The 20,436-nt window shown below is 44.4% G+C and overlaps 1 protein-coding gene across 2 annotated transcripts in view; it reads left to right on the top strand.

The window, feature by feature from the left end:
• Positions 1 to 20,436, top strand: part of ARHGAP10 (Rho GTPase activating protein 10) — a 325,886-nt gene that overhangs the window by 69,855 nt on the left and 235,595 nt on the right. For both annotated transcript variants that reach the window (XM_027117132.1, XM_027117131.1), the window contains exons 2-3: positions 11,593 to 11,688; positions 11,762 to 11,823. In XM_027117132.1, the coding sequence (XP_026972933.1) occupies positions 11,593 to 11,688; positions 11,762 to 11,823 (158 nt within the window). The remainder of the gene's footprint in view (positions 1 to 11,592; positions 11,689 to 11,761; positions 11,824 to 20,436) is intronic.

The following is a 20,436-nucleotide window of genomic DNA, read 5'->3' on the forward strand; positions in this document are numbered from 1 at the left end:
AAAAAAAAAAAAAAATCATGGTGTATTTGTTTCCTAGGGTTGACGTAACAAACTACCACAGACTGGGTGGCTGAAGCAACAGAAATGTATTGTCTCATAGCTCTGGAGGTTAGAAGTCCAAGATCAAGGTGTTGGTAGAATTGGTTTGTTCTGAGGGCTGGGAGGGTAGGATCTGTCCCAGGCCTCGCTCCTTGATTGTAGATGGACATCTTCTCCTTGTGTCTCTTCACCTTGTCTTCCCTGTATGCATGTTTCTGTGTCCAAATTTCCCCTTTTTTCAAGGACGCCAGTCATTGGATTAGCGCCCACCCTAATGACCTCACTTTAATTTGATTACCTCTGTAAAGACCCTATCACCAAACAAGGTCACCTTCTGAGATACTGTGGGTTAGGACTCCAATACAGGAATTTCGGAGGGACACAGTTGAACCCATACAAGAACACTACTAATTACCACTGCGCCTGTAAACCAGACTTTCTTGGTACCAAAGCCATGAAGCTTCAAAGGTGATTGCCATCCTTGGGGAAGTTTCTGTGTGTAGACCCCTCAAATCATTAGGTTGAGACCCCCTGAGTCTCAACTAGCTGTTGGCATCGTTTCCAGAAATTCTTGAAAGAAGTGCTGTCGTCTCTCACCTGGATCAGGGCAGGGACCTCCTCACTTGTCTTCCTGCCACTGCTCTGGTCCATCTGTATGTAGCCTGCTCTCAGCACAGCAGCCGGAGCGATGCTGCCGAAGGTCAGGTCACATCCCTCCTCTGCTCCCAGCTCTCCAGAAGCCCCCCATCTTGCTCATAATAAAAGCTCGAGTCCTTCCTGAACTGGCCCCCGTCATCCCTGACCTTGTTTCCTCTCAGTCTTGCTGTCCCGCCCGCACTCAGGGCCAGCCGTACCATCCTGTCCCTGTACTGCCTCCAGATGGCCCCCTGTGTCTGGAAAGGCTTCTCCACAGTTCCCTGGGTGGCTTGCTTCTTGCATCCTTCAGCTTTTCCACAAATGCCAGCTTTTCTGTGAGGTCTGCTCAGACCTGCACAACCTCCCCACGCATTCCCATCCCCCTAACCTTTCTTCACTTTCCTGCCTGGCACTTAACAGCTCCCAGCATACTGTGTAATTTATTTATGTTTTATTATCTGTCTTATCTCAGATTACTGCCGCCCCCCGACCTGGTATGTTACCCTCTCTCATCCGTTTGTGTGATTTGTTTGTTGCTGTAACCCCTGTGCCTAGAACACTGCCTGGCAAGTAAGGATAAATAAACAGCACAAGTGGGTGTGGGTGTATAGAGTAAGGCAGAGAATGCTGAGGAGGGAACACTGGGATTCTGGCCACTTGGGTCCCTGTAAGTATAGGAATGAGATGAAGGTGGATGGGATGAAGGAGGAGAACACAATGGTTTATTGATTCAGGTGTGTGTGTGTGCGTGTGTGCTTGTCTTTCATTTTAATAAATAAAATTGTGATGACTTTGTTCTTTTGTGATACTTTATTTTTCAGAATGTACCATAAAAATTGCATGGATAGAATTGTGACCATCCATATACCCTTTCTTGGACCCACCCGTTGTTTAGCATCTCGTGGCATTTGCTCATCTCTTGCCTTCTGTATATACATATTCCGCGTGTCCTGTCTCTCACTGGCCTGTGGGGCCTGTTCTGTCCTTATTCATTTAGCCCTAATGAAGTTTGCGTAGGGTCATGTGCTATAAAACCTGCCCATGTAGGAAGTAGGGGCTCTGGGTCCAGCACTTTTTTTTTTTTTTTTTTTTTTTTTTTTGAGGTATGCGGGCCTCTCACTATTGTGGCCTCTCCCGTTGCGGAGCACAGGCTCCGGACGCGCAGGCTCAGCGGCCATGGCTCACGGGCCCAGCCGCTGTGCGGAATTTGGGATCCTCCCGGACCGGGGCAGGAACCCATATCCCCTGCATCGGCAGGCGGACTCTCAACCACTGCGCCACCAGGGAAGTGCCCAGGTATCTTTCTGAATTAGTGTTTTCATTTTTTTCAGATATATTACCCAGGAGTGGAATTTCTGGGTCATATGGTAGTTCTATTTGTAGCTTTTTGAGAAACCTCCATATTTTTTTCCACAGTGGATGCACCAGTTTACATCCTCACCAACAGTGTAGGAGGGTTCCCTTTTCCCCACATCCTTGCCAACATTTGTTATTTGTGGTCTTTTTGATGATAGCCATTCTGACAGGTGTGAGGTGATATCTCATGGTGGTTTTAATTTGCATTTCTCTGATGATTAATGATGTTGAGCATCTTTTCACGTGTCTGGCCATCTGTATGTCTTCTTTGGAAGAATGTCTATTCAGTTCTTATGCCCATGTTTGAATTGGGTTGTTTGTTTTTTTGATGTTGAGCTGCATGAGCTGCTTGTGTATTTTGGAGATTAATCCTTTGTCAGTTGCTTCGTTTGCAAATATTTTCTCCCATTCCGTAGGTTGTCTTTTTGTTTTGTCGATGGTTTCCTTGGTTGTGCAAAAGCTTTCAGGACTACCAGTGTTTGTTGCTCAGGTTCAGGTGTTTCTCCGGACATGTCAGCCATCCTAGTTTTCAACATGCAGTCTTGTCATCACATTGTTTGTCAGCTCTTGCTGTTTTCTCGTGTGATTAGAGAAGGTGGAGGCTGAGGGTGTGTTGTCCTGGATATTTTTCATATTTCAACACTTCCCCTTACCACACAACATGCGTGTACACACACACACACACATGCGTGTCCTTTGCAGCCTCTCTCTGGGTCATGCTGTCCAACTGGTGGGCCATGCATACCTCACTAACCTGGACACCTGTTACTGTCATTCTGTGCCTCACCAATTTGTACTAAAACTGGGTTCTATGCCAAAACCTGGATTCTAGTTAGTGCTCTCCTTGAACTAGGTGTGTGAAATTGAACTAGTTGTCCAAAGTTGCACTTTCATTTCCCGACTGTTCAGTGAGGGTGAGACTGTCAGTGATTTTCAGGTTGGGTCCTGCAGGGTGTGGTCTCACTGGGAAGCACTCAGTGGGAGATGGGGACCAATTGGGCAGGGTTCTTCATCCTACCTCCACCTGAGCAGCTTTGATTATCTTTTCATTCCATTACTTACTAGTTGTGAGATCTTGGACAGGTTGCTTGACCTGTGTACGTCAGTTTTCTCCTCTGTAAAGTGGGCATAATGACAGAACCTGCCTCGTAGAGTTGCGGTGATACTCCAATGAGTCAATAAATGTAAAGTGGTTAGGAGAGTACCTGACATTATCAGGTGTGGTAGGCAGCATAATGGCCCTCCAAAAGATGTCCCTTCCTAATTCCCTGGAACCTGTGAATGTTATTTTAGGTGGCAAAAGAGACTTAGCAGGTGCAGTTAGAGATCTTGAGGCGGTGAGATTATCCTGGGTTACCATGGTGGACCTAGTGTAATCACGGTGATCCTTAAAGGAGTAAGAGAAGGAGACGTGATGACAGAAGCAGAGGTCGGAGTGATGTGAGTGGTGGCCGGGTGCCAAGAGCAGAGGAATGTGGGCATCCTCTAGGAGCTGGAAAAGGCAAGGAAGTGGATTCTCCCCTAGATCCCCCAGAAGGAATACAGCCCCGAGAGACCCATTTTGGACTTCTGACCTCCAGAAATATAAAATAATAAATTTGTATTGTTTCTGGCCACTCAGGTTTGTGGAGTTACTTACAGCAGTAATAGGAAACTAATACAGACATGTTAGCTGTTTTTACTGTTCTCACTGTAAATAAGATTTTTCTCTGAACAAAGGGATGTGTGGCCAAAGACAGTTCGAAAACCAGGAAGCTGGGTGATCGCCAGCCTGCACTTCTCATCTGACAGCCTGCTGTGGCGGGTCCTCTCTCTATACGCGGACCCTCGTCCAAGAAGACTGTCCGTGGTTGCTGAGTGCGTGCAGTGCGGCTGAAGTCTGGAATGGGGGGTGGTGGTGAAGGTTGAGTGGTGGTGTCCAGTGTGGACCTGCCTGTGGACTCTCTGCAGTGCCCAGGGCACTCCCTTCTTAAGTGTTCTTCATGATGAGTTGGTCACTTTGATCAACAGTTATCTGGTCGTCTGTCGTATGTCATACTGCGTCTTGAGTCCAGGTTTATGCATTTGTTTTGAGGCATCTGCATCTCTGGGGACTCAGCTTGTGTTCCTTTACCCCATACATTTGTCAGTTCAGGTCAATCTAGTGACTTCAGATGGTGTTTATTCTCTGATTAAGAAGAACTCACTACACAGCCACTCTGGTTGGGCTGGAAGTGGAGCGTTAGGGCCAGGAGGACCTTGACCTAGCAGTCACAGAGACCGTGCTGGCCCTTGAGCTGCTCCTAGAACAGCTTGTGATGTGGCCTTCAGGCCTCCAGTAGCCTAGTAATGCATTTGGGGCTTGGGGGACATTCGCACCACTTAAAACATGTATCCAGTGAGTTATTTTCTTGCTTTTTGACTGGTACAGAGAGGCCGGAATGCTACTCTTGTACATAGCGCTGCTGCCAATTCTGTAAATCTGGAAACCACGAAGGAAAATGAGAAGCCAGTCCACAGTGCTGGAGGAATTTTGTTTCACTTCCAAGTTCTTTGGATTAACATTAGCACTATTTCCTTGGTATGAATCTGACGTGAAAGATATTAAGTTCTTAAGAGTCTGTACCTTGTTCTTTAAATAAAACACAGAAGAATTTGGGGACTTGTTTTGACGGGCAGGATGGGTAGCAAAGGTTCCCCTGGCAGAGTCTTTGCATATTTGATAATCTAGTGATTTGGGTCTCACCATGCCGAGGAATGTGAGCTTCTAAGTGCAATTTTGCCTGTTTGGAAAAAGAGTTCAGAATCCGGTATGGTTGGTGAAGAATCCTGAGCTTCACATTTACTGAGTGAGAAAGGTACATTGATTCGCTGTTTCATTTTCCTTTTCAAGCCCGGAATTAGCATGCCACGTTTCCTCAGGTATACCACTCAGTGCTTTGGTGGGGCCGAAAGTTCCAGGAGAGAGTTACAGCCTTATTCGCAGCGCCGGGCTTGTAACTTCAGGGGTTCTCATGTACCCAGAAGGCTGTTTAGCAGTGAAGTAGACCAACCCGATTAGAGAGGTTTCCCACCCTTCCTAGTGCCTGTATGCGTCTAATAGTTCATGATCACTGAAAACTGTTCATAGGTGGCTGTGCTGTAAGAAAGAATTTTCTCATTTGTCAAACCATCAAGGGTGACCAGGGGCAATTCCTGCCAGTGTCCGGAGGGTCTCTGAACCTGGATTTAAACTGTGGTTGGATCTCTCCACGTGGTGTGCTGCTTCTCAAACTCAGCAGGTCTCAAATACAACTGCTCCTCTCTCAAACTGCTCCTAACCCTGGGAAGAGTTTTAGTGCCTGTGCTTTTCTCTCCCGTTGGTCTGCAGATCGAAGACCTAAAAGTCTTACTCTGGGAGACTCTGAAGTGGCAAGTTTATTTGAAAGTGTGCAGATCACTTCAGTTCTTTAAAGTCAGCTGTTGCATTTTGTGCCCACGCAGGCTTGGCAGTATCCATCAGTGTATGCCAGCCTGTGTGGAGTAAAGGGAACCCTCCTGCACTGCTGGTGGGAGTGTAAATTGGTACAGCCACTGTGGAGAACAGTGTGGAGGTTCCTTAAAAAACTAAAAATAGATCTACCATATGACCCAACAATCTCACTACTGGGCATATACCCTGAGAAAACCATAATTCAAAAAGGGTCATGTACCACAATGTTCACTGCAGCACTATTTACAATCGCCAGGACATGGAAGCAACCTAAGTGTCGATCGATAGGTGAATGGATAAAGAAGACGTGGCACATATATACAATGGGATATTACTCAGCCATAAAAAGGAACGGAATTGAGTTCTTTGTAGTGAGGTGGACGGACCTAGAGTCTGTCATACAGAGTGAAGTAAGTCAGAAAGAGAAAAACAAATACTGTATGCTTAACGCACATATGTGGAATCTAAAAAAACCGGTACTGATGAACCTAGTGGCAGGGCAGGAATAAAGACAGAGACGTAGAGAATGGACTTGAGGACACAGTGGGGAAAGGGTAAGCTGGGATGAAGTGAGAGAGCGGCATGGACATGCACACACTACCAAATGTAAAATGGATGGTTAGCGGGAGGCTGATGCATAGCACAGGGAGATCAGCTCGGTGCTTTGTGACCACCTAGAGGGGTGGGATAGGGAGGGTGGGAGGGAGATGCACGGGGGAGGGGATATGGGGATATATGTATACTTATAGCTGATTCACTTTGTTGTACAGCAGAAACCAACACAACATTGTAAAGCAATTATACTCCCATAAAGATATTAAAAAAATATATATATATACGCCAGCCTTGAAGGTGTTTCAGGAGAGCATGTTAATTTACAGTCTTCAGGAATTAGCATGCAGGAGAGGACTGGGGGCATGGAGGCACGCATACGTGAACTTTTCATTTAGAGTTCTGCATTAGAGCCATTAAGATAATAGTTGAGATCTGTGCACGGGCCCTGGGAATAATGTTAAATCTCCTGAAAGTCAGAATGATGTGATGCAAAGGATGTTGGTAGAAGCTTGAGAAACCAAGGAGTTGATCCTTTGCCTCCAGGACATAATACCAACCGTCCGAAGAGGTCTGTGACCTTGATCAGGTCACTAATCTATCGCTGAATCTACTTATGATTTGTAAAATAAGGTAACGTCCACACCTACCCTGTAGGCTGGTTATAAGGAATAAATGAAATAATATCTGTGAGTCCATTAGCATAGAGTAGGCCCTGAATAAAGGCAGTCCTATCTAGTGGGCTCTTCACCATCTTCCCCTAGTAGAGGAGTGCTGCCAGCCTTTGTGATTTAGACTGTTTGAGTTTCATGTGTGATGATAAACCATTATCTTTTGCACAAAGCATCTTTGTGCTTTTTCAATGGACTGTACTAAATGTAGTAAACTGTCTTATGATTTTATGTTATGTTTGGAAAGGCAGAAGATATCTATAAAAGTATAAACTACATGAGAATAAATTTAAAATGTACTACATAACGAACAGGTGATAAATTTATGATTTTTAAATGGAACGGGAGTTTGGTGTGGTCCAATTTTTAAACAATAACAGTTTTGCATAATGAATTCTAATAACACCAGAAAAATCAACAGAGAAAAAATGATTATATGCTAAAATAAAGACTTGATGTAACTACAGTACCTAGCACAGAGGTAAGAGAGAAAAGCATGCTATTTACATAGGGAGAAATATATCGTATTAGCTGTGCAAATGAACCCAAATTCAGTCTACTGTTATAAACATTTTCAACTAATGAGATTAGGAATTTTGAAATACGTCTTGAAAAACAGATGCATTTAAATTTTAGCTTTCTGGAGAGTATCCTGCCCTGACCATAAGAAAGCATGGTCTTTAAGATATCCTTTGACCTGGTAATTTTTTACAAAATAAATTTATTTATTTTTTATGTATCTGTTTTTGGCTGCATTGGGTCTTCGTTGCTGCGTGCAGGCTTTCTCTAGTTGTGGTGAGCGGGGGCTACTCTTCGTTGTGGTGCGCGGGCCTCTCATTGCCGTGGCTTCTCTTGTTGCGGAGCATGGGTTTTAGCCACGTGGACTTCAGTAGTTGTGACACGTGGTCTCAGTATTTGTGACTCGTGGGCTCTAGAGCGCAGGCTCAGTAGTTGTGGCTCCGCGGCATGTGGGATCTTCCCAGGCCAGGGCTCGAACCCGTGTCCCCTGCATTGGCAGGTGGATTCTTAACCACTGCACCACCAGGGAAGTCCCTGATCTGGTAATTTTGGATAAAATACTCAAAAGGAAATGGCTCCAGAGGGGAAAAATAGAATTTATACCAGTATTTATAGTTATATGCATATTATAAACACATTTGTATATTATTTATATATAATATATAATATTTATAAATAAGTACATATAGACATACACACATATATACACGTATACACACACACAAACAGAAGCAATTACATGCCCCTTTTGAGAACTGGCAGAGCAAGCATTAGCAAAATGGAATAAAGTTGTTAGAAATGATAATAAGCCCACACGCTTAATATTTGGAAAGAGCTACATGAAATAAATTCAAAAAGAAAAGCCCTGTGTGGTCTTTGTTTCAGGGATGCAGGGAAGCACAAGGCTGTTGGCTGCTGTCTCAGGGACTGGATATTCTGCAGCAGAATGGATAACCTGGAGGAAATACTGACTAAATAAGGCAGTTTCAGGTGATCAGTGCTATGAAGAAGATTAAGCGCCGTGGGATCGAGAAGAATTCAGGGCAGAGGAGTGATGCTCTTTTGGGGGTGATGGTGTGAGGGGGAGGGTTCTGTGAAGGAGCCAGCCAGGTGAAGGTGGGGCTGGGCAAGGAGCGCTTCCAGGGGTGGGACAGCACTTTGAAGCCTGTCAGTGCCCTTCTGGAATGAGTTGGGCACGTGTGAACCAAGAGCAAGCCAGTATGGCCAAATCGTAGGCAATAATGGTAGGTTTCCTGGATTACAGCAGAGTAGTTAACTTGGGAGTGACCCCAATAGCCAGGCTTTACTTTTTTACGGTTAAAAAATTTTTATTGTTTAGTCGTGGAATTATGGTGGAAGTACAGAAGTATATGAACCAAGCGTATGTTTTAAAGAAGAAAGATAAAGCAAATAGCCGTAGACTCACCACTAGGTTATGAACTAAAATACCTTGAATCCCCTTGTAGCTGTCTGACTGTCCCCCTCCCTTGCTTCCAGTGGTAAACATCGTGTGACTTTTGAGATAATGACTTACTTGCTGTTCTGTAATTTTGTGACCTCTATGTGCAATCCAAACATAGGGTTTAGTGTAGCTTGCTTTGAACTTTATATGAAAGAGCCATACTGTGTGTATTCTTTCATGGCTTGCTTCTTTCTCTCCAAATTGTGAGGTTAACCTGAGTTGATACATACATTTATTGTTATTTTTACTTTATAACGTATGAATATAGTATAATTGAGTCATCTGTTGGTTGTCGTTTGGTATTTGCTTTTCCAGTGTTTGGCTATTGCTGTGGTCAGTTCTGCTATAGAAAGTACATGTCTGTAAGTACACATGTGCAAAAGTTTATCTTGGGAATTTACCTAGAAGGTCAATTGGGAGTTGTAGGGTATCATCAAACTTACAAGAAAATGCCAAAGTACTTAAAAGGGAATGATACCGGTTTTTACCCTCGCTGGCAGTATATGAGAATTTTTGTTGCTCGACATACGCCAGTTCTTGAGGTTGCCGGACTTAATTACATTTTGCCAATCTCATGAGTGTACTGAGGTATGTTGAGGTTTTCTTTTCACTTTTATAATCACTAATGAGTTTTGAGCACCTTTTCATGTGGTTTTGGGCCATTTGGATTTCCTTTACTTCCTTCTGTGAAGGGCTTTTTCAGGCGTTTTGCCCCATTTTTTATTGGCCTTTCTGCCTTACCTCAGTGATTCATAGCTGTTATTTGTGCCTTCGGGGTGTGTGCTTTTCTTCACTCTTTTTATGTCTTTAAAATTTTAATGCAGTCAAATTTTTTAATCTTTCTATATTAGTCTATTTATTGCTTTGTAACAAATCACCCCCACCTCCAGTGGCCTAAACAGCAGCCATTTATTTATTTCAGTTTGGACTCAGCACACTGGTCAGTGTGGTCTCATCTGGACTGCCTCCTGCATGGCGGGAAGCTCTGCTTCTGAGGGTGGGATGTCTGACCGATGGGGCCATAGGTGGGGGGCCTGGGCGACATGTCTTTCATCACCCAGCAGGCTAGCGTGGGCTTGATCACGTGGACGCCAGAGGCTTCCAAGGGAGTGGAGCGTGGGTGTGCAAAGGTTCTAGAGCTAGAGGCTCCGAGTTAGCGCAGTGTCACTTCTACCACATTCTTTGGCCGCAAGACCAGCCCGGGTTCAAGGGGTGGGAAAATAGACGCTACCTTTTACCCGAGGAGCTGCAGAGTCCCACTGAAAAGAGAAGCTCCTACAAAGGAGGGGTGGAGAATTCAGACCGTGCTTGCAATCCATCACATTATACATTATGGTTTTGCTTTTCTTCTCCACTCCAAGGGTAAGAAGTTACAATCCTGTATCACCTTCTAAAAGGTTTCTGGTTTAGCTTTGGAAGAATGAAGTTTCAAAAACTGTGACAGTGGAGGATGTTGATAATGGGGGAAGATATGCCTGTGTCCGGGCAGGGAGTCTAGGGGAAATCTCTGTACCTTGTGCCCAGCTTTGCTGTGAACCTAAAACTACTCCAAAATAGAGTCTGTTAAGAAAAAGTAAAACATGAAACCAGACCATGACAGCAGCTGAAAGAGCTGGTGAGCATGATTAGAAAGTTTAAGAAGTGAGAGGAAGCAGCTTGTCGAGGAGGGCATTGGGGAACCATTGTACTTAATGATTGGAGGTCAAGAGTTGGTTAAAAAAAAAGAAAAGAACATTTTCCAATGTAAAAATAATTTTTTGCTTTCATTCCTTGTCTGTTAGCTATAATACAACGACTAAGAAAGAGAAGATTGCTGCTCCTGCTATCTTACCAACTTATTCAAAACAGCCCTCAGCATTTATACTGTGTGCTTCGCTTTTGTTCATATTTATTTTTTTGCCTGAATACTCTTATCAGAAATTATGGATTGTGTTTTGTTCAACTTTTCAGTTTGCTTGACCTGAAGTTTCACTTTAACACGATCTGTCAGTATTCATTGTAGTGAGCCAGGATCCATACAGGGTGCAGGAGTTGGGAAGCAGCTTCTTTGAAAGTGCTTTAGACCAGAGGCAGAATTGTACCCTGGTGAGGGCATGGGTTTTGGACAGATGGCTCTGGAATAGATCAGACTTTTGCTGATGTAGTACCTGTGTGACTTTGTGCGAGTTATTTAACATCTGGGAGCTTTGGCGTTCCATGGTTAAATAGAGACTCTCAAGAGTATTGAGTAAAGTTAAAAATACACCTATTCTCTAGCATGGTGCATGGCCCATAAAATAACTGTTAGCCTGTTGTAGAAGTTGGGTTTTCCACTATTTTCTATGACGACAATAAAAAGAAAGAAAAATGAGGACCTGTAGGTCTTCAGCAGAATGAATTCTTTCTGCCACTTGAGCGTGGCCTTTGATTTCCGTTCCTGCTGCTGTTTTCTATGAATACTCTTTGAATCCTCTGGATTTCTCTGGCTGGAGTTGAACCATCAGTTAAGGGCATCTGGTTGGCTGACTTTAAGCTTTGAGACCCTTAATATTTGAAACGCTGGCAGCCAGCTGGATCTCATCCAGCCCTGGGAGATAACTATCAAGTGTGTGTGCTCCTAATCATAGACGGAACTTTTGCGTCCGGGAAGTTCTGACCTGAGTGAGTAGAGAAAGGGAAAGTGCTTCCGGGAACAATATATATATTTCTCCCGCACCTGCTCCATCCCAGAGCATTAGCATAGAAGACGAGCCACCAGAGAGTGCCCGGGTGGGATGGTGGGCCCCTTGGCCGAGGAGTTGGGTTGTGTCTCCTCACAGCTCACGTGGAGGAGAGCTCTACAGCTCTGCCATCTGAGGAAGAATCAATTCCTGCTGAGCCTTGACCTGAAACAAGGACCCAAGTAATCACTCCATCTTTCTTTCCAGGTCTTTCGGCAGCCCAGCGGAAGTTTGCTCATTCACTCAGAGACTTCAAATTTGAGTTTATCGGCGATGCAGAGACTGACGATGAACGCTGCATAGGTGCGTAAAGACCGGGTTTTGGTTGGCTTTCCTTTGCTTTGACCATGAAATAATCATTCCTTTCTTCTTACAGATGCTTCGTTACGTGAATTTTCTAACTTTTTGAAGAATCTGGAAGAACAGAGAGAAATTATGGTGAGTGGTGGGGTGTAAAATAACAAGTCCATCTTTAAGTGGGGTGGAAATCTGGGTAGCTGGTTCTGGTGGAAGTTTTGGTGCATTTGTCCATGGATGAATAGTGCACAGTAATGGAAAGATCCCCAGATGAGGTTTGGGGGCCTGGATTTCTAGTTCCCCAGGGGTGCCGACCATCCTGGATAAGTTGCTGGACCTCTAGACCAAGACCCTGCATCTTCATCTGTAAAAGACTGTGTTGAAGTATATCAGTGCTTCCTAGATTTTTGTTAGCCCTGGAGCAGTCGCATTTAAATCGAGTCTCACGCAGAATCTTAATACGTTAAGAAGACAAAAGCAGAACATCTTATGGAGAGGACAGCAGGGCACAGTTGGAGCTTGCCTCAGTCTTCTGTGGATTTCTAGGCTGTGTGGAGAGGAAGAGAGCTCGAACCTGGAAGTCCTTAAAATCCCACTTTGCCTTGAGATACATGATCACAGTAGTAGTGAATAATAGCTCCCCTCTGTTGAGTGCTTTCCATGTGCCGGATGCTACGCTGAGTGCATTGAGTAGATGCTATTTAACATGAATTTTGAGGGTATTGAATAATATTTATCCACCTTTCTGAAAACTTTGTATTTCTCTCCTGATATTCATTCAACAAAGATTTACAGCAGACTCGCCATTGGATTATGACACGCTATCTATTTTCACCAGTTTTTTCAGGTTAAAAAAAAAAAATGACCATCTGATTTTTCTATGTTCTCGAGAATGAGAACTACCTAGAATTATGTGGAAGTGTTCCTGTATGAGGGGGTTCAGATGTGGTGGTAATAATATTGAATATGGCAGCTAAGACAGTTAACCTTTACTCTGTGCCTGGTACTGGTCTAAGCTGTTTCCCTACGTTTAAGTCATTTAATTCTCACATCAGCCTTATGAAATAGACTCTGTGATTGACCCCTAACTGACCAATGAGGAAATAGAGGTGCAGCACCTTGCCCAGGATCGCATGGCAGCTAAGGGGTAGAGCCCGGTCAGGCCACAACCAGACATCCTGGACCACCTGCCAGCGTGGCCAGCTTCCTAGATGTTGCTGCAATCTGGCTGGTGGCTGGTGGGGATTTCTAGCTGGTAGAATTGGAGTAGGAGAAGAAGTAGGAGGAAAGCACTGATTTTTGACTGAAGCATGACAGAGACCTATGGCCTCTAAAAGCGCTAGTGTAATTTGCACTGCACCCTAAATTCTGAGATGATTTGTGCCTGTTGTAAATACCGAAGCGGGCGCGTGAAGGTACTGTGCTCCCACTAGGTTTTTTCTGGCACAGAGTGACATACATAACCCTTATTCATGTGTTCGTATAGTCACAGATCTTTCAAGCTCTTTAGAGCAGTCTAAATGTGAGAGTGGATAACTGCAGTGCCATGAAGCCACCCTTCTATGGCATGAAGTGGGTGCGGACGTGTGGGTGGTAGAAGTGCGCGTTCTTAGTTTATGTTCATAGTATCAACTTTCTGTTCTCAATCCTTGAAATTTAGTTGTATTTTCCTGGGATCCTGAGCATTCAGCAAATATGTATTTGATCTCCTTTTACGTTTCAGTTACCGTTTAGAATCTGAGCACACAGCCGCAAACAAAGCAAAGCCCCTGCCCTCACGGAGGTTACATTTTGGAAAGGGGAGGTGATAAGTGAACAAATGTATAACACATTGTCAAGTAGCAGTAAGTGCTACAAAACGAAATTGAGGGAATTCCATGGTGGTCCAGTGGTTAGGACTCTGGGCTCTCACTGCCGAGGGCTCAAGTTCAATCCCTGATCCAGGAGCTAAGAGCCCACAAGCCGTGTGGCGTGGCCAAAAAAAAAAAAAAAAAAAGAAATTGAGAAGAGCAAGGAGCCAGGGCACCATTACATCTAGAGTGGCGAAGGAAGGAAGGCCTTTCCAGTGGAGAACGATGGAGGCCTCCTGGTATCTGGGGGAAGAGAGTTTCAGGCAGTGTGGTGCTGGAGTTGAGCTCTACAGAAACACAGAGTGATATTCTATAGTTGGCCCTCTGTATCCACGGATTCTGCATCTGCAGATCAAAAATATTTGAAAAAAATTCCAGAAAGTTCCAAAAAGCAAAACTTGAATTTACCACGTGCTGACAACTGTTTACCTAGCATTTACATTGTGTTCACAACTATTTACTTAGTATTTTCATTGTACAGGCATACCTTGTTTTGTGTTTTTTTAGTTTTTTAAAAATTATTTATTTTTGGCTGTCTTGGGTCTTCGTTGCTGCACGCGAGCTTTCTCTGGTTGCGGTGAGCAGGGGGCTACTCTTCGTCGCGGTCCGCGGGCTTCTCATTGCGGTGGCTTCTCTTGTTGCAGAGCATGGGCTCTAGCCACGTGGGCTTCAGTAGTTGTGGCTCGTGGGCTCAGTAATTGTGGCTCTTGGGCTCTAGAGCGCAGGCTCAGTAGTTGTGGCACACGGGCTTAGTTGCTCCGCGCCATGTGGGATCTTCCCGGACCAGGGCTCGAACTCGTGTCCCCTGCATTGGCAGGCGGATTCTTAACCACTGCGCCACCGGGGAAGCCTCCATACCTTGTTTTATTGCACTTCCCTTTATTGTGCTTCGCAGATGCTGTTTTTTTCATATATTGAAGGTTTGTGGCAACCTTGTGTCAAGCCAAGTCTTCAGGCACCATTTTTCCAATAGCATCTGCTCACTTTTTGTCTCTGTCACATTTTGGTAGTTCTTGTTATAGTTCAAACTTTGTCATTATTATTATTATATGTGTTATGGTGGTCTGTGATCAGTGATCTTTAACGGTACTATGGCAAAGAAATCACAACTCACTGAAGGCTCAGCTGATGGTTTGCATTTTTTAGCAATAAAGTATTTTTTTAAATTAAGGTATGTACGTTGTTTTTTAAAGACATAATGCTATTATTGCATACTTAATGAATCACAGCACCGTGAAAACATAACTTGTATATACCGGGAAACCACAGAATACGTGTGACTCGCTTTACTGCGACATTCGCGTTATTGCAGTGATCTGGAATTGAACCTGCAATATCTCTGAGGTCTGTCTGCCTGTATTACATATTGTAAATCATCTAGAGATGATTTAAAGTATATAGGAGGGTGTGTATAGGTTATACGCAAATACCATGCCATTTTATATAAGGGACTTCAGCATGCTTGAATTTTGGTGTCCATGGGGATCCTGGAACAGTCCCTACTGGATGCTGAGGGACGACTGTATTTCCTTTTTTTGTTCCTTGAGATGAGTTGGCTGGAATGTGGTCTTAGCTCCAGGCTGTCTGATAAAGAAAGCATGGTTCTCAGAGCTCTTGTTAACTGACCTATTGATTTAATCTTCAGCTATGATGGGGGTTGATGGGGTCTCTGTCTTAGGCAGAATGAGGATGACAGGGCTGGGTTTCCAGTGCTGGGTAGAAGTAGGAATAGGATGTTGTCTGTATAAGGCCACGAACCTCAGAAAGGAATGGGACAGCATGTTCCAACCCATTTGCGGGAATGGCAGTTCCTGCCAGATAGCAGGAATCTATCCAAAGGCAGAAAGCAGTGGAGGGCAGTTACTACCAACCACAGAATTAACAGGACGCCTAATGCTTTTTTAAAAATTATTAGCTTAACTTTTTTTTTTTTTTTTTCGGTACGCGGGCCTCTCACTGCTGTGGTCTCTCCCATTGCGGAGCACAGGCTCCGGACGCGCAGGCTCAGCGGCCATGGCTCACGGGCCCAGCCGCTCCGCGGCATGTGAGATCCTCCCGGACCGGGGCACAAACCCGTGTCCCCTGCATCGGCAGGCGGACTCCCAACCACCGTGCCACCAGGGAAGCCCTAGTTTAACTTTTTAGTTTGGAAAATTTTGAGCATGCGCAAACAGAAAGGAAAATATAATTAAGCTACATGTGCTCAATATTCGCCTTTGATAACCATTGCCACACAACCAGCCTTGTTTCTCCTATACTCCTCACCCCCCCACCGCCATTGTTTTGACAGAAAGCCCAGTATTACATCGTTTCATCCATAAATACTTCAGTGTATAACTCTCAAAGATAGCTCTCTTTATGAACCAAAATATACTTGTCACACCTAAAAACAAATAATAATAATTCCTTGAGATTACAAAGAATTAGGCCATATTCATTTTTTCCCCTGATATTCATTTACATTTTGTTTCCTCCTCATGCCTGCGTCCCGTAACAGTCGGTTTGAATCTGGATCCAAATACATTGCATTTGACTGATAAGTTTCTAAGTCCCATTTAATCTAGAGGTTTTTCTTCCTCCCTTTTCCCCTTGACAGGAATTCCTGTTACTCTTCCATTCATTTTAAAAGACCTTTAAAATAGCACTCTTCCTGAGTTATCATTGAGTTATAATAATAAAATGAATAATAACGAAAGTAAAAAAAAAAAGGCATTTGACCCATATTGACGTTATTTGGGTGTTTCTGTCTAATCTTGGTAGTCAGTGATCACTTTTTTTTTAAACCATGAAAATTGCGTGGCATCATTGTGGCTACTTTTGGTTCATGAAATGGCTTTGAACACTTCGTAGACAACAAATCTTTGATGATTTCCTCGACACCAGCCTGAAACTTTTTTTTTGTGGCTGCATTGGGTCTTCGTTGCTGTGTGCGGGCTTTCTCTAGTTGCGGCGAGCGGGGGCTTCTCTTTGTTGCGGTGCTCGGGCTTCTCATTGTGGTGGCTTCTCTTTGTTGAGGAGAACAGGCTCTAGGCATGCAGACTTCAGTAGTTGTGGCTCGTGGGCTCAGTAGTTGTGGCTCTCGGGCTCTAGAGCGCAGGCTCAGTAGTTGTGGCACACGGGCTTAGTTGCTCCGTGGCATGTGGGATCTTCCCGGACCAGGGCTCAAACCCGTGTCCCCTGCATTGGCAGGCGGATTCTTAACCACTGCACCACCAGAGAAGTCCCCAGCCTGAAACTTTTGCATAAGAAAAGATAGCTCCCTCAAGAAGTATCCAGTGTGGCCCTGGAGAGTAACTGGTAAAAAGTGAATTAAAATATGTTATACTAAGTGCTAAACAAAAGTATAGGGTGTGGTTGCCTGGGGAGGAGAGCAGCTAAGCCTGTGCTGGTTGGGAAAGGCTTTGTGAAAGAAGCAGTATTTGAACTGGAGCTTGTGGGGCAGAGACGTGGCTTGTGGGGGGTGTTTGTATATTTAACAAGCTCTTACCCACCAACACAGGGACAAGGAGATAAGGAAGGCCTTTCAGGAGCCAAAGTGGATGCCAGTGCTTTCTGAGAACTTTGAAAAACTCGTGTTTTCCTTAAAATTGCCACAGAGTAGCAGCATGTTAAAAGCCACATATTAAAAAAGGCATGCAAAATGATAGCTGTAAAACAGAGGTAGAAATATTCTAAGATTGCTTCTAAGAGTTTAACAGTCTTTATGGTCACTTAATCTTTAAAATTGGTTAGTGAGTGGGCACATGAAAAGATGCTCAACATCACTCATCATTAGAGAAATGCAAATCAAAACTACAGTGAGGTACCACCTCACACTCATCAGAATGGCCATTTTTCAGAAGTTTACAAATAACAGATGCTGGAGAGGGTGTGGAGAAAAGGAACCCTCCTACACTGTTGGTGGGAATGTAAGTTGGTGCAGCCACTATGGAGAACAGTATGGAGGTTCCTCAGAAAAGTAGAGTTACCATATGATCCAGCAGTCCCCCTCCTGAGCATATATCCAGGCAAAACTATAATTCAAAAAGATACATGCACCCCTATATTCATAGCAGCACTATTTACAATAGCTGAGGCATGGAAGCAACCTATCCAGATGAATGGGTAAAGAAGATGTGGTATATATATGTGTACACACACACACACACACACACACACACACACACACACACACACACACTGGAATATTACTCAGCCATAAAAAGAATGAAATCATGCCATTTGCAGCAACATGGATGGAACGAGAGATTATCATACTAAGTGAAGTAAGTCAGAAAGAGAAAGACAAATACCATATGATATCACTTATATATGGAATCTAAAATATGACACGGGAATTCCCTGGTGGTCCAGTGGTTAGTACCCTGCACTTGCACTGCAAGGGGCACAGGTTCGATCCCTGGTTGGGGAACTAAGATCCCGCAAGCCACGCAAACAGAGACAGACTCACAGACAGAGAGAACAGAATTGTGGCTGCTGGGGCGGGTTGGGGGGATGGGGGAGGAATGGACCGGAAGTTTGGGGTTAGCAGATGCAAACTTTTATATATAGAATGGATAAACAACAAGGTCATACTGTACAGCACAGGGGACTGTATTCAGTTATCCTGGGATAAACCATTATGGAAAAGAATATAAAAAAGAATGTATACGTATGTATAACTGAATCACTTTGCTGTACAGCAGAAATCAACAAAACGTTGTAAATCAACTCTACTTCAATTAAAAAAAGGTGATTAGTATTTCCCAAAGTCCTAAATTAAATGATGGTGCAGCATAATAATTAGACATTTATAATTAAGGCTGTCATTAAAATGTTTAAAAAAATCTGTAATATGTGTTTTAGAAGGCAAAGATCAATGCCAGATATTTTTTCAGAAGCTTTCCATCTCCTGAATAAATGTTAAAATGTAGGACTTAGGGCTTTAAGGTATGAAGACATGAGTCTGGAAGCTCCACAGTCAGGAAGGTGTGCTTGTTTGTTGGTTTTGAGCCACTGGGTGTATATGGTCACATGCCTCCTCTCTACCTCAGTAGGCTAGATACACATGCATAGTTGAGCAAACACTGTGGCCAGCGCTGTGCCAAGCGCCATCGAGACAAAGGCATCGTTCCTCCCCTTGAGTGGCGGGCTGTCTGTTGGGGAGATTGCTGAAAGCGTGCCTTGTGGTAACAGTTATTGGGGAATTCGGGGAAGGCGCTTTGGAGACATCATTTCTGGTCTGAGTTGACACATCAGAGTTAGCCAGGGAAGGAAAGATGGAAGTGAAGCCCCAGTTTCACTTCCTTAAGGGAAAATGGATTGAATTTGAGAATGAAGGAGGACTATGTTTGCATATCACTGCCCTGCCGCCCCCCCACTAGTGTCCAGCTCTGTAGCTATTCAAATGAAGTGTTGGAAAGTGGAGAGAAGGCCAGTCTGGGAAATCAGTGGTTCCCTCCATGTATGAAAGTCAAATTTCTTTGAATGGATGTGCTGTGTCCTTGAAAAGGCCAATATTGCCTGTTTCAGGACAGTGTTTTCAAGCGAGTAGTTTTTCCTGATAATATTGCCAACCTAGAGGTGGAGAGCCGGGCACCGTTAGTGGCCAGGATGGCTGTGTCGCTTCCGTGCGTGTCCTCCAAGGAAAGTCCTGTGTGGTGTTTCCCTGCCAGAATTCCGGACATGGTTCTCCCTGGCGTGGCAGGACATGCTGTACTTATCTGAGGTGGGCAGCTGTCCAGGAATTTAAGGACTTTTAAAATAGTGCTGTCGTGTTCATGGTGTTCTTTTGAAAGCCCTTCATGTTGCATTTACTTCTCTGCATGCATCCTGTCATCCTGTCTTTCAGTTTTTGTCTGTTGCTGAAATGTGACTCTCAGCGTCTGAAGGTTCTGGCACATCAGGGCATTTGCGTGAGACCCTGCGGGGGAGGGAAGCTTGGGGGAGGAGGGGACGCCGGGAGAGAGAAGGGAGAGCTCGCTGCCCGATGGTGCACAAAAGGTGCTTGCTCCTCATCCAGAAGGGGCCGGGGGCGACTGAGCTGGCCAGCAGACATGGGGGGTGTCTTGTCCCGCAGCTGCATCCTTCTCTCCCTTGAGCAGGAAGACCCTGTGTGTACACAGACTTTATTTTTTGATGTGGACCATTTAAAAAAAAATAAATTTATTATTTACTTTTGGCTGTGTTGGATCTTTGTTGCTGCGCGCGGGCTTTCCCTAGTTGTGGTGGGCTACTCTTCGTTGGGGTGCGCGGTCCTCTCATTTCGGTGGCTTCTCTTGTTGTGGAGCACGGGCTCAGGCATGTGGGCCTCAGTAGTTGCAGCATGCGGGCTCAGTAGTTGTGGCACTTGGGCTTAGTTGCTCCGTGGCATGTGGGATCCTCCCGGACCAGAGATCGAACCCGTGTCCCCTGCATTGGCAGACAGATTCCCAACCACTGCGCCACCAGGGAAGCCCCATGTATACAGACTCTTTTGGCTTTTGAGACCTCTTTCTTTCTTTTTTTTTTTCCCCTTCCCCATGTTTTTCCCCACAACGGATTTCACTCTTGTGAAAACACTGGGCCAGGGAACACTTGCTGGGTGATTGGCCTTGAGCTTCCGTCTGGATAAAGAAGGCACTAGGCTTCTGAATCCTGAAGGCTTTTGTTAATACAGTAAGTCCCCTACATATGAACCGAGTTCCGTTCTGAGAACCTGGTGGTTAAGTCTAACGAAGTTAGTCTAGGTACCCAACTAATATCATTGGCTATATAGTACTGTACTGTAATAGTAATTACAGTATTACTGTACTGTAATACTTCTCTTACAATAATGCATAAAAAACAAACACAAAAAATAAAACATTTTTAGTCTTACAGTACAGTACCTTGAAAGTACAGTAGTACAGTACAGCAGCTGGCATACAGGGGCAGGCATCGAGTG

The sequence above is a fragment of the Aethalodelphis obliquidens genome, unplaced genomic scaffold (genome assembly GCF_003676395.1).
Source record: "Aethalodelphis obliquidens isolate GAN/ISIS:26980383/991018 unplaced genomic scaffold, ASM367639v1 scaffold17, whole genome shotgun sequence".
In the NCBI taxonomy this organism is placed as follows: Eukaryota; Metazoa; Chordata; class Mammalia; order Artiodactyla; family Delphinidae; genus Aethalodelphis; species Aethalodelphis obliquidens.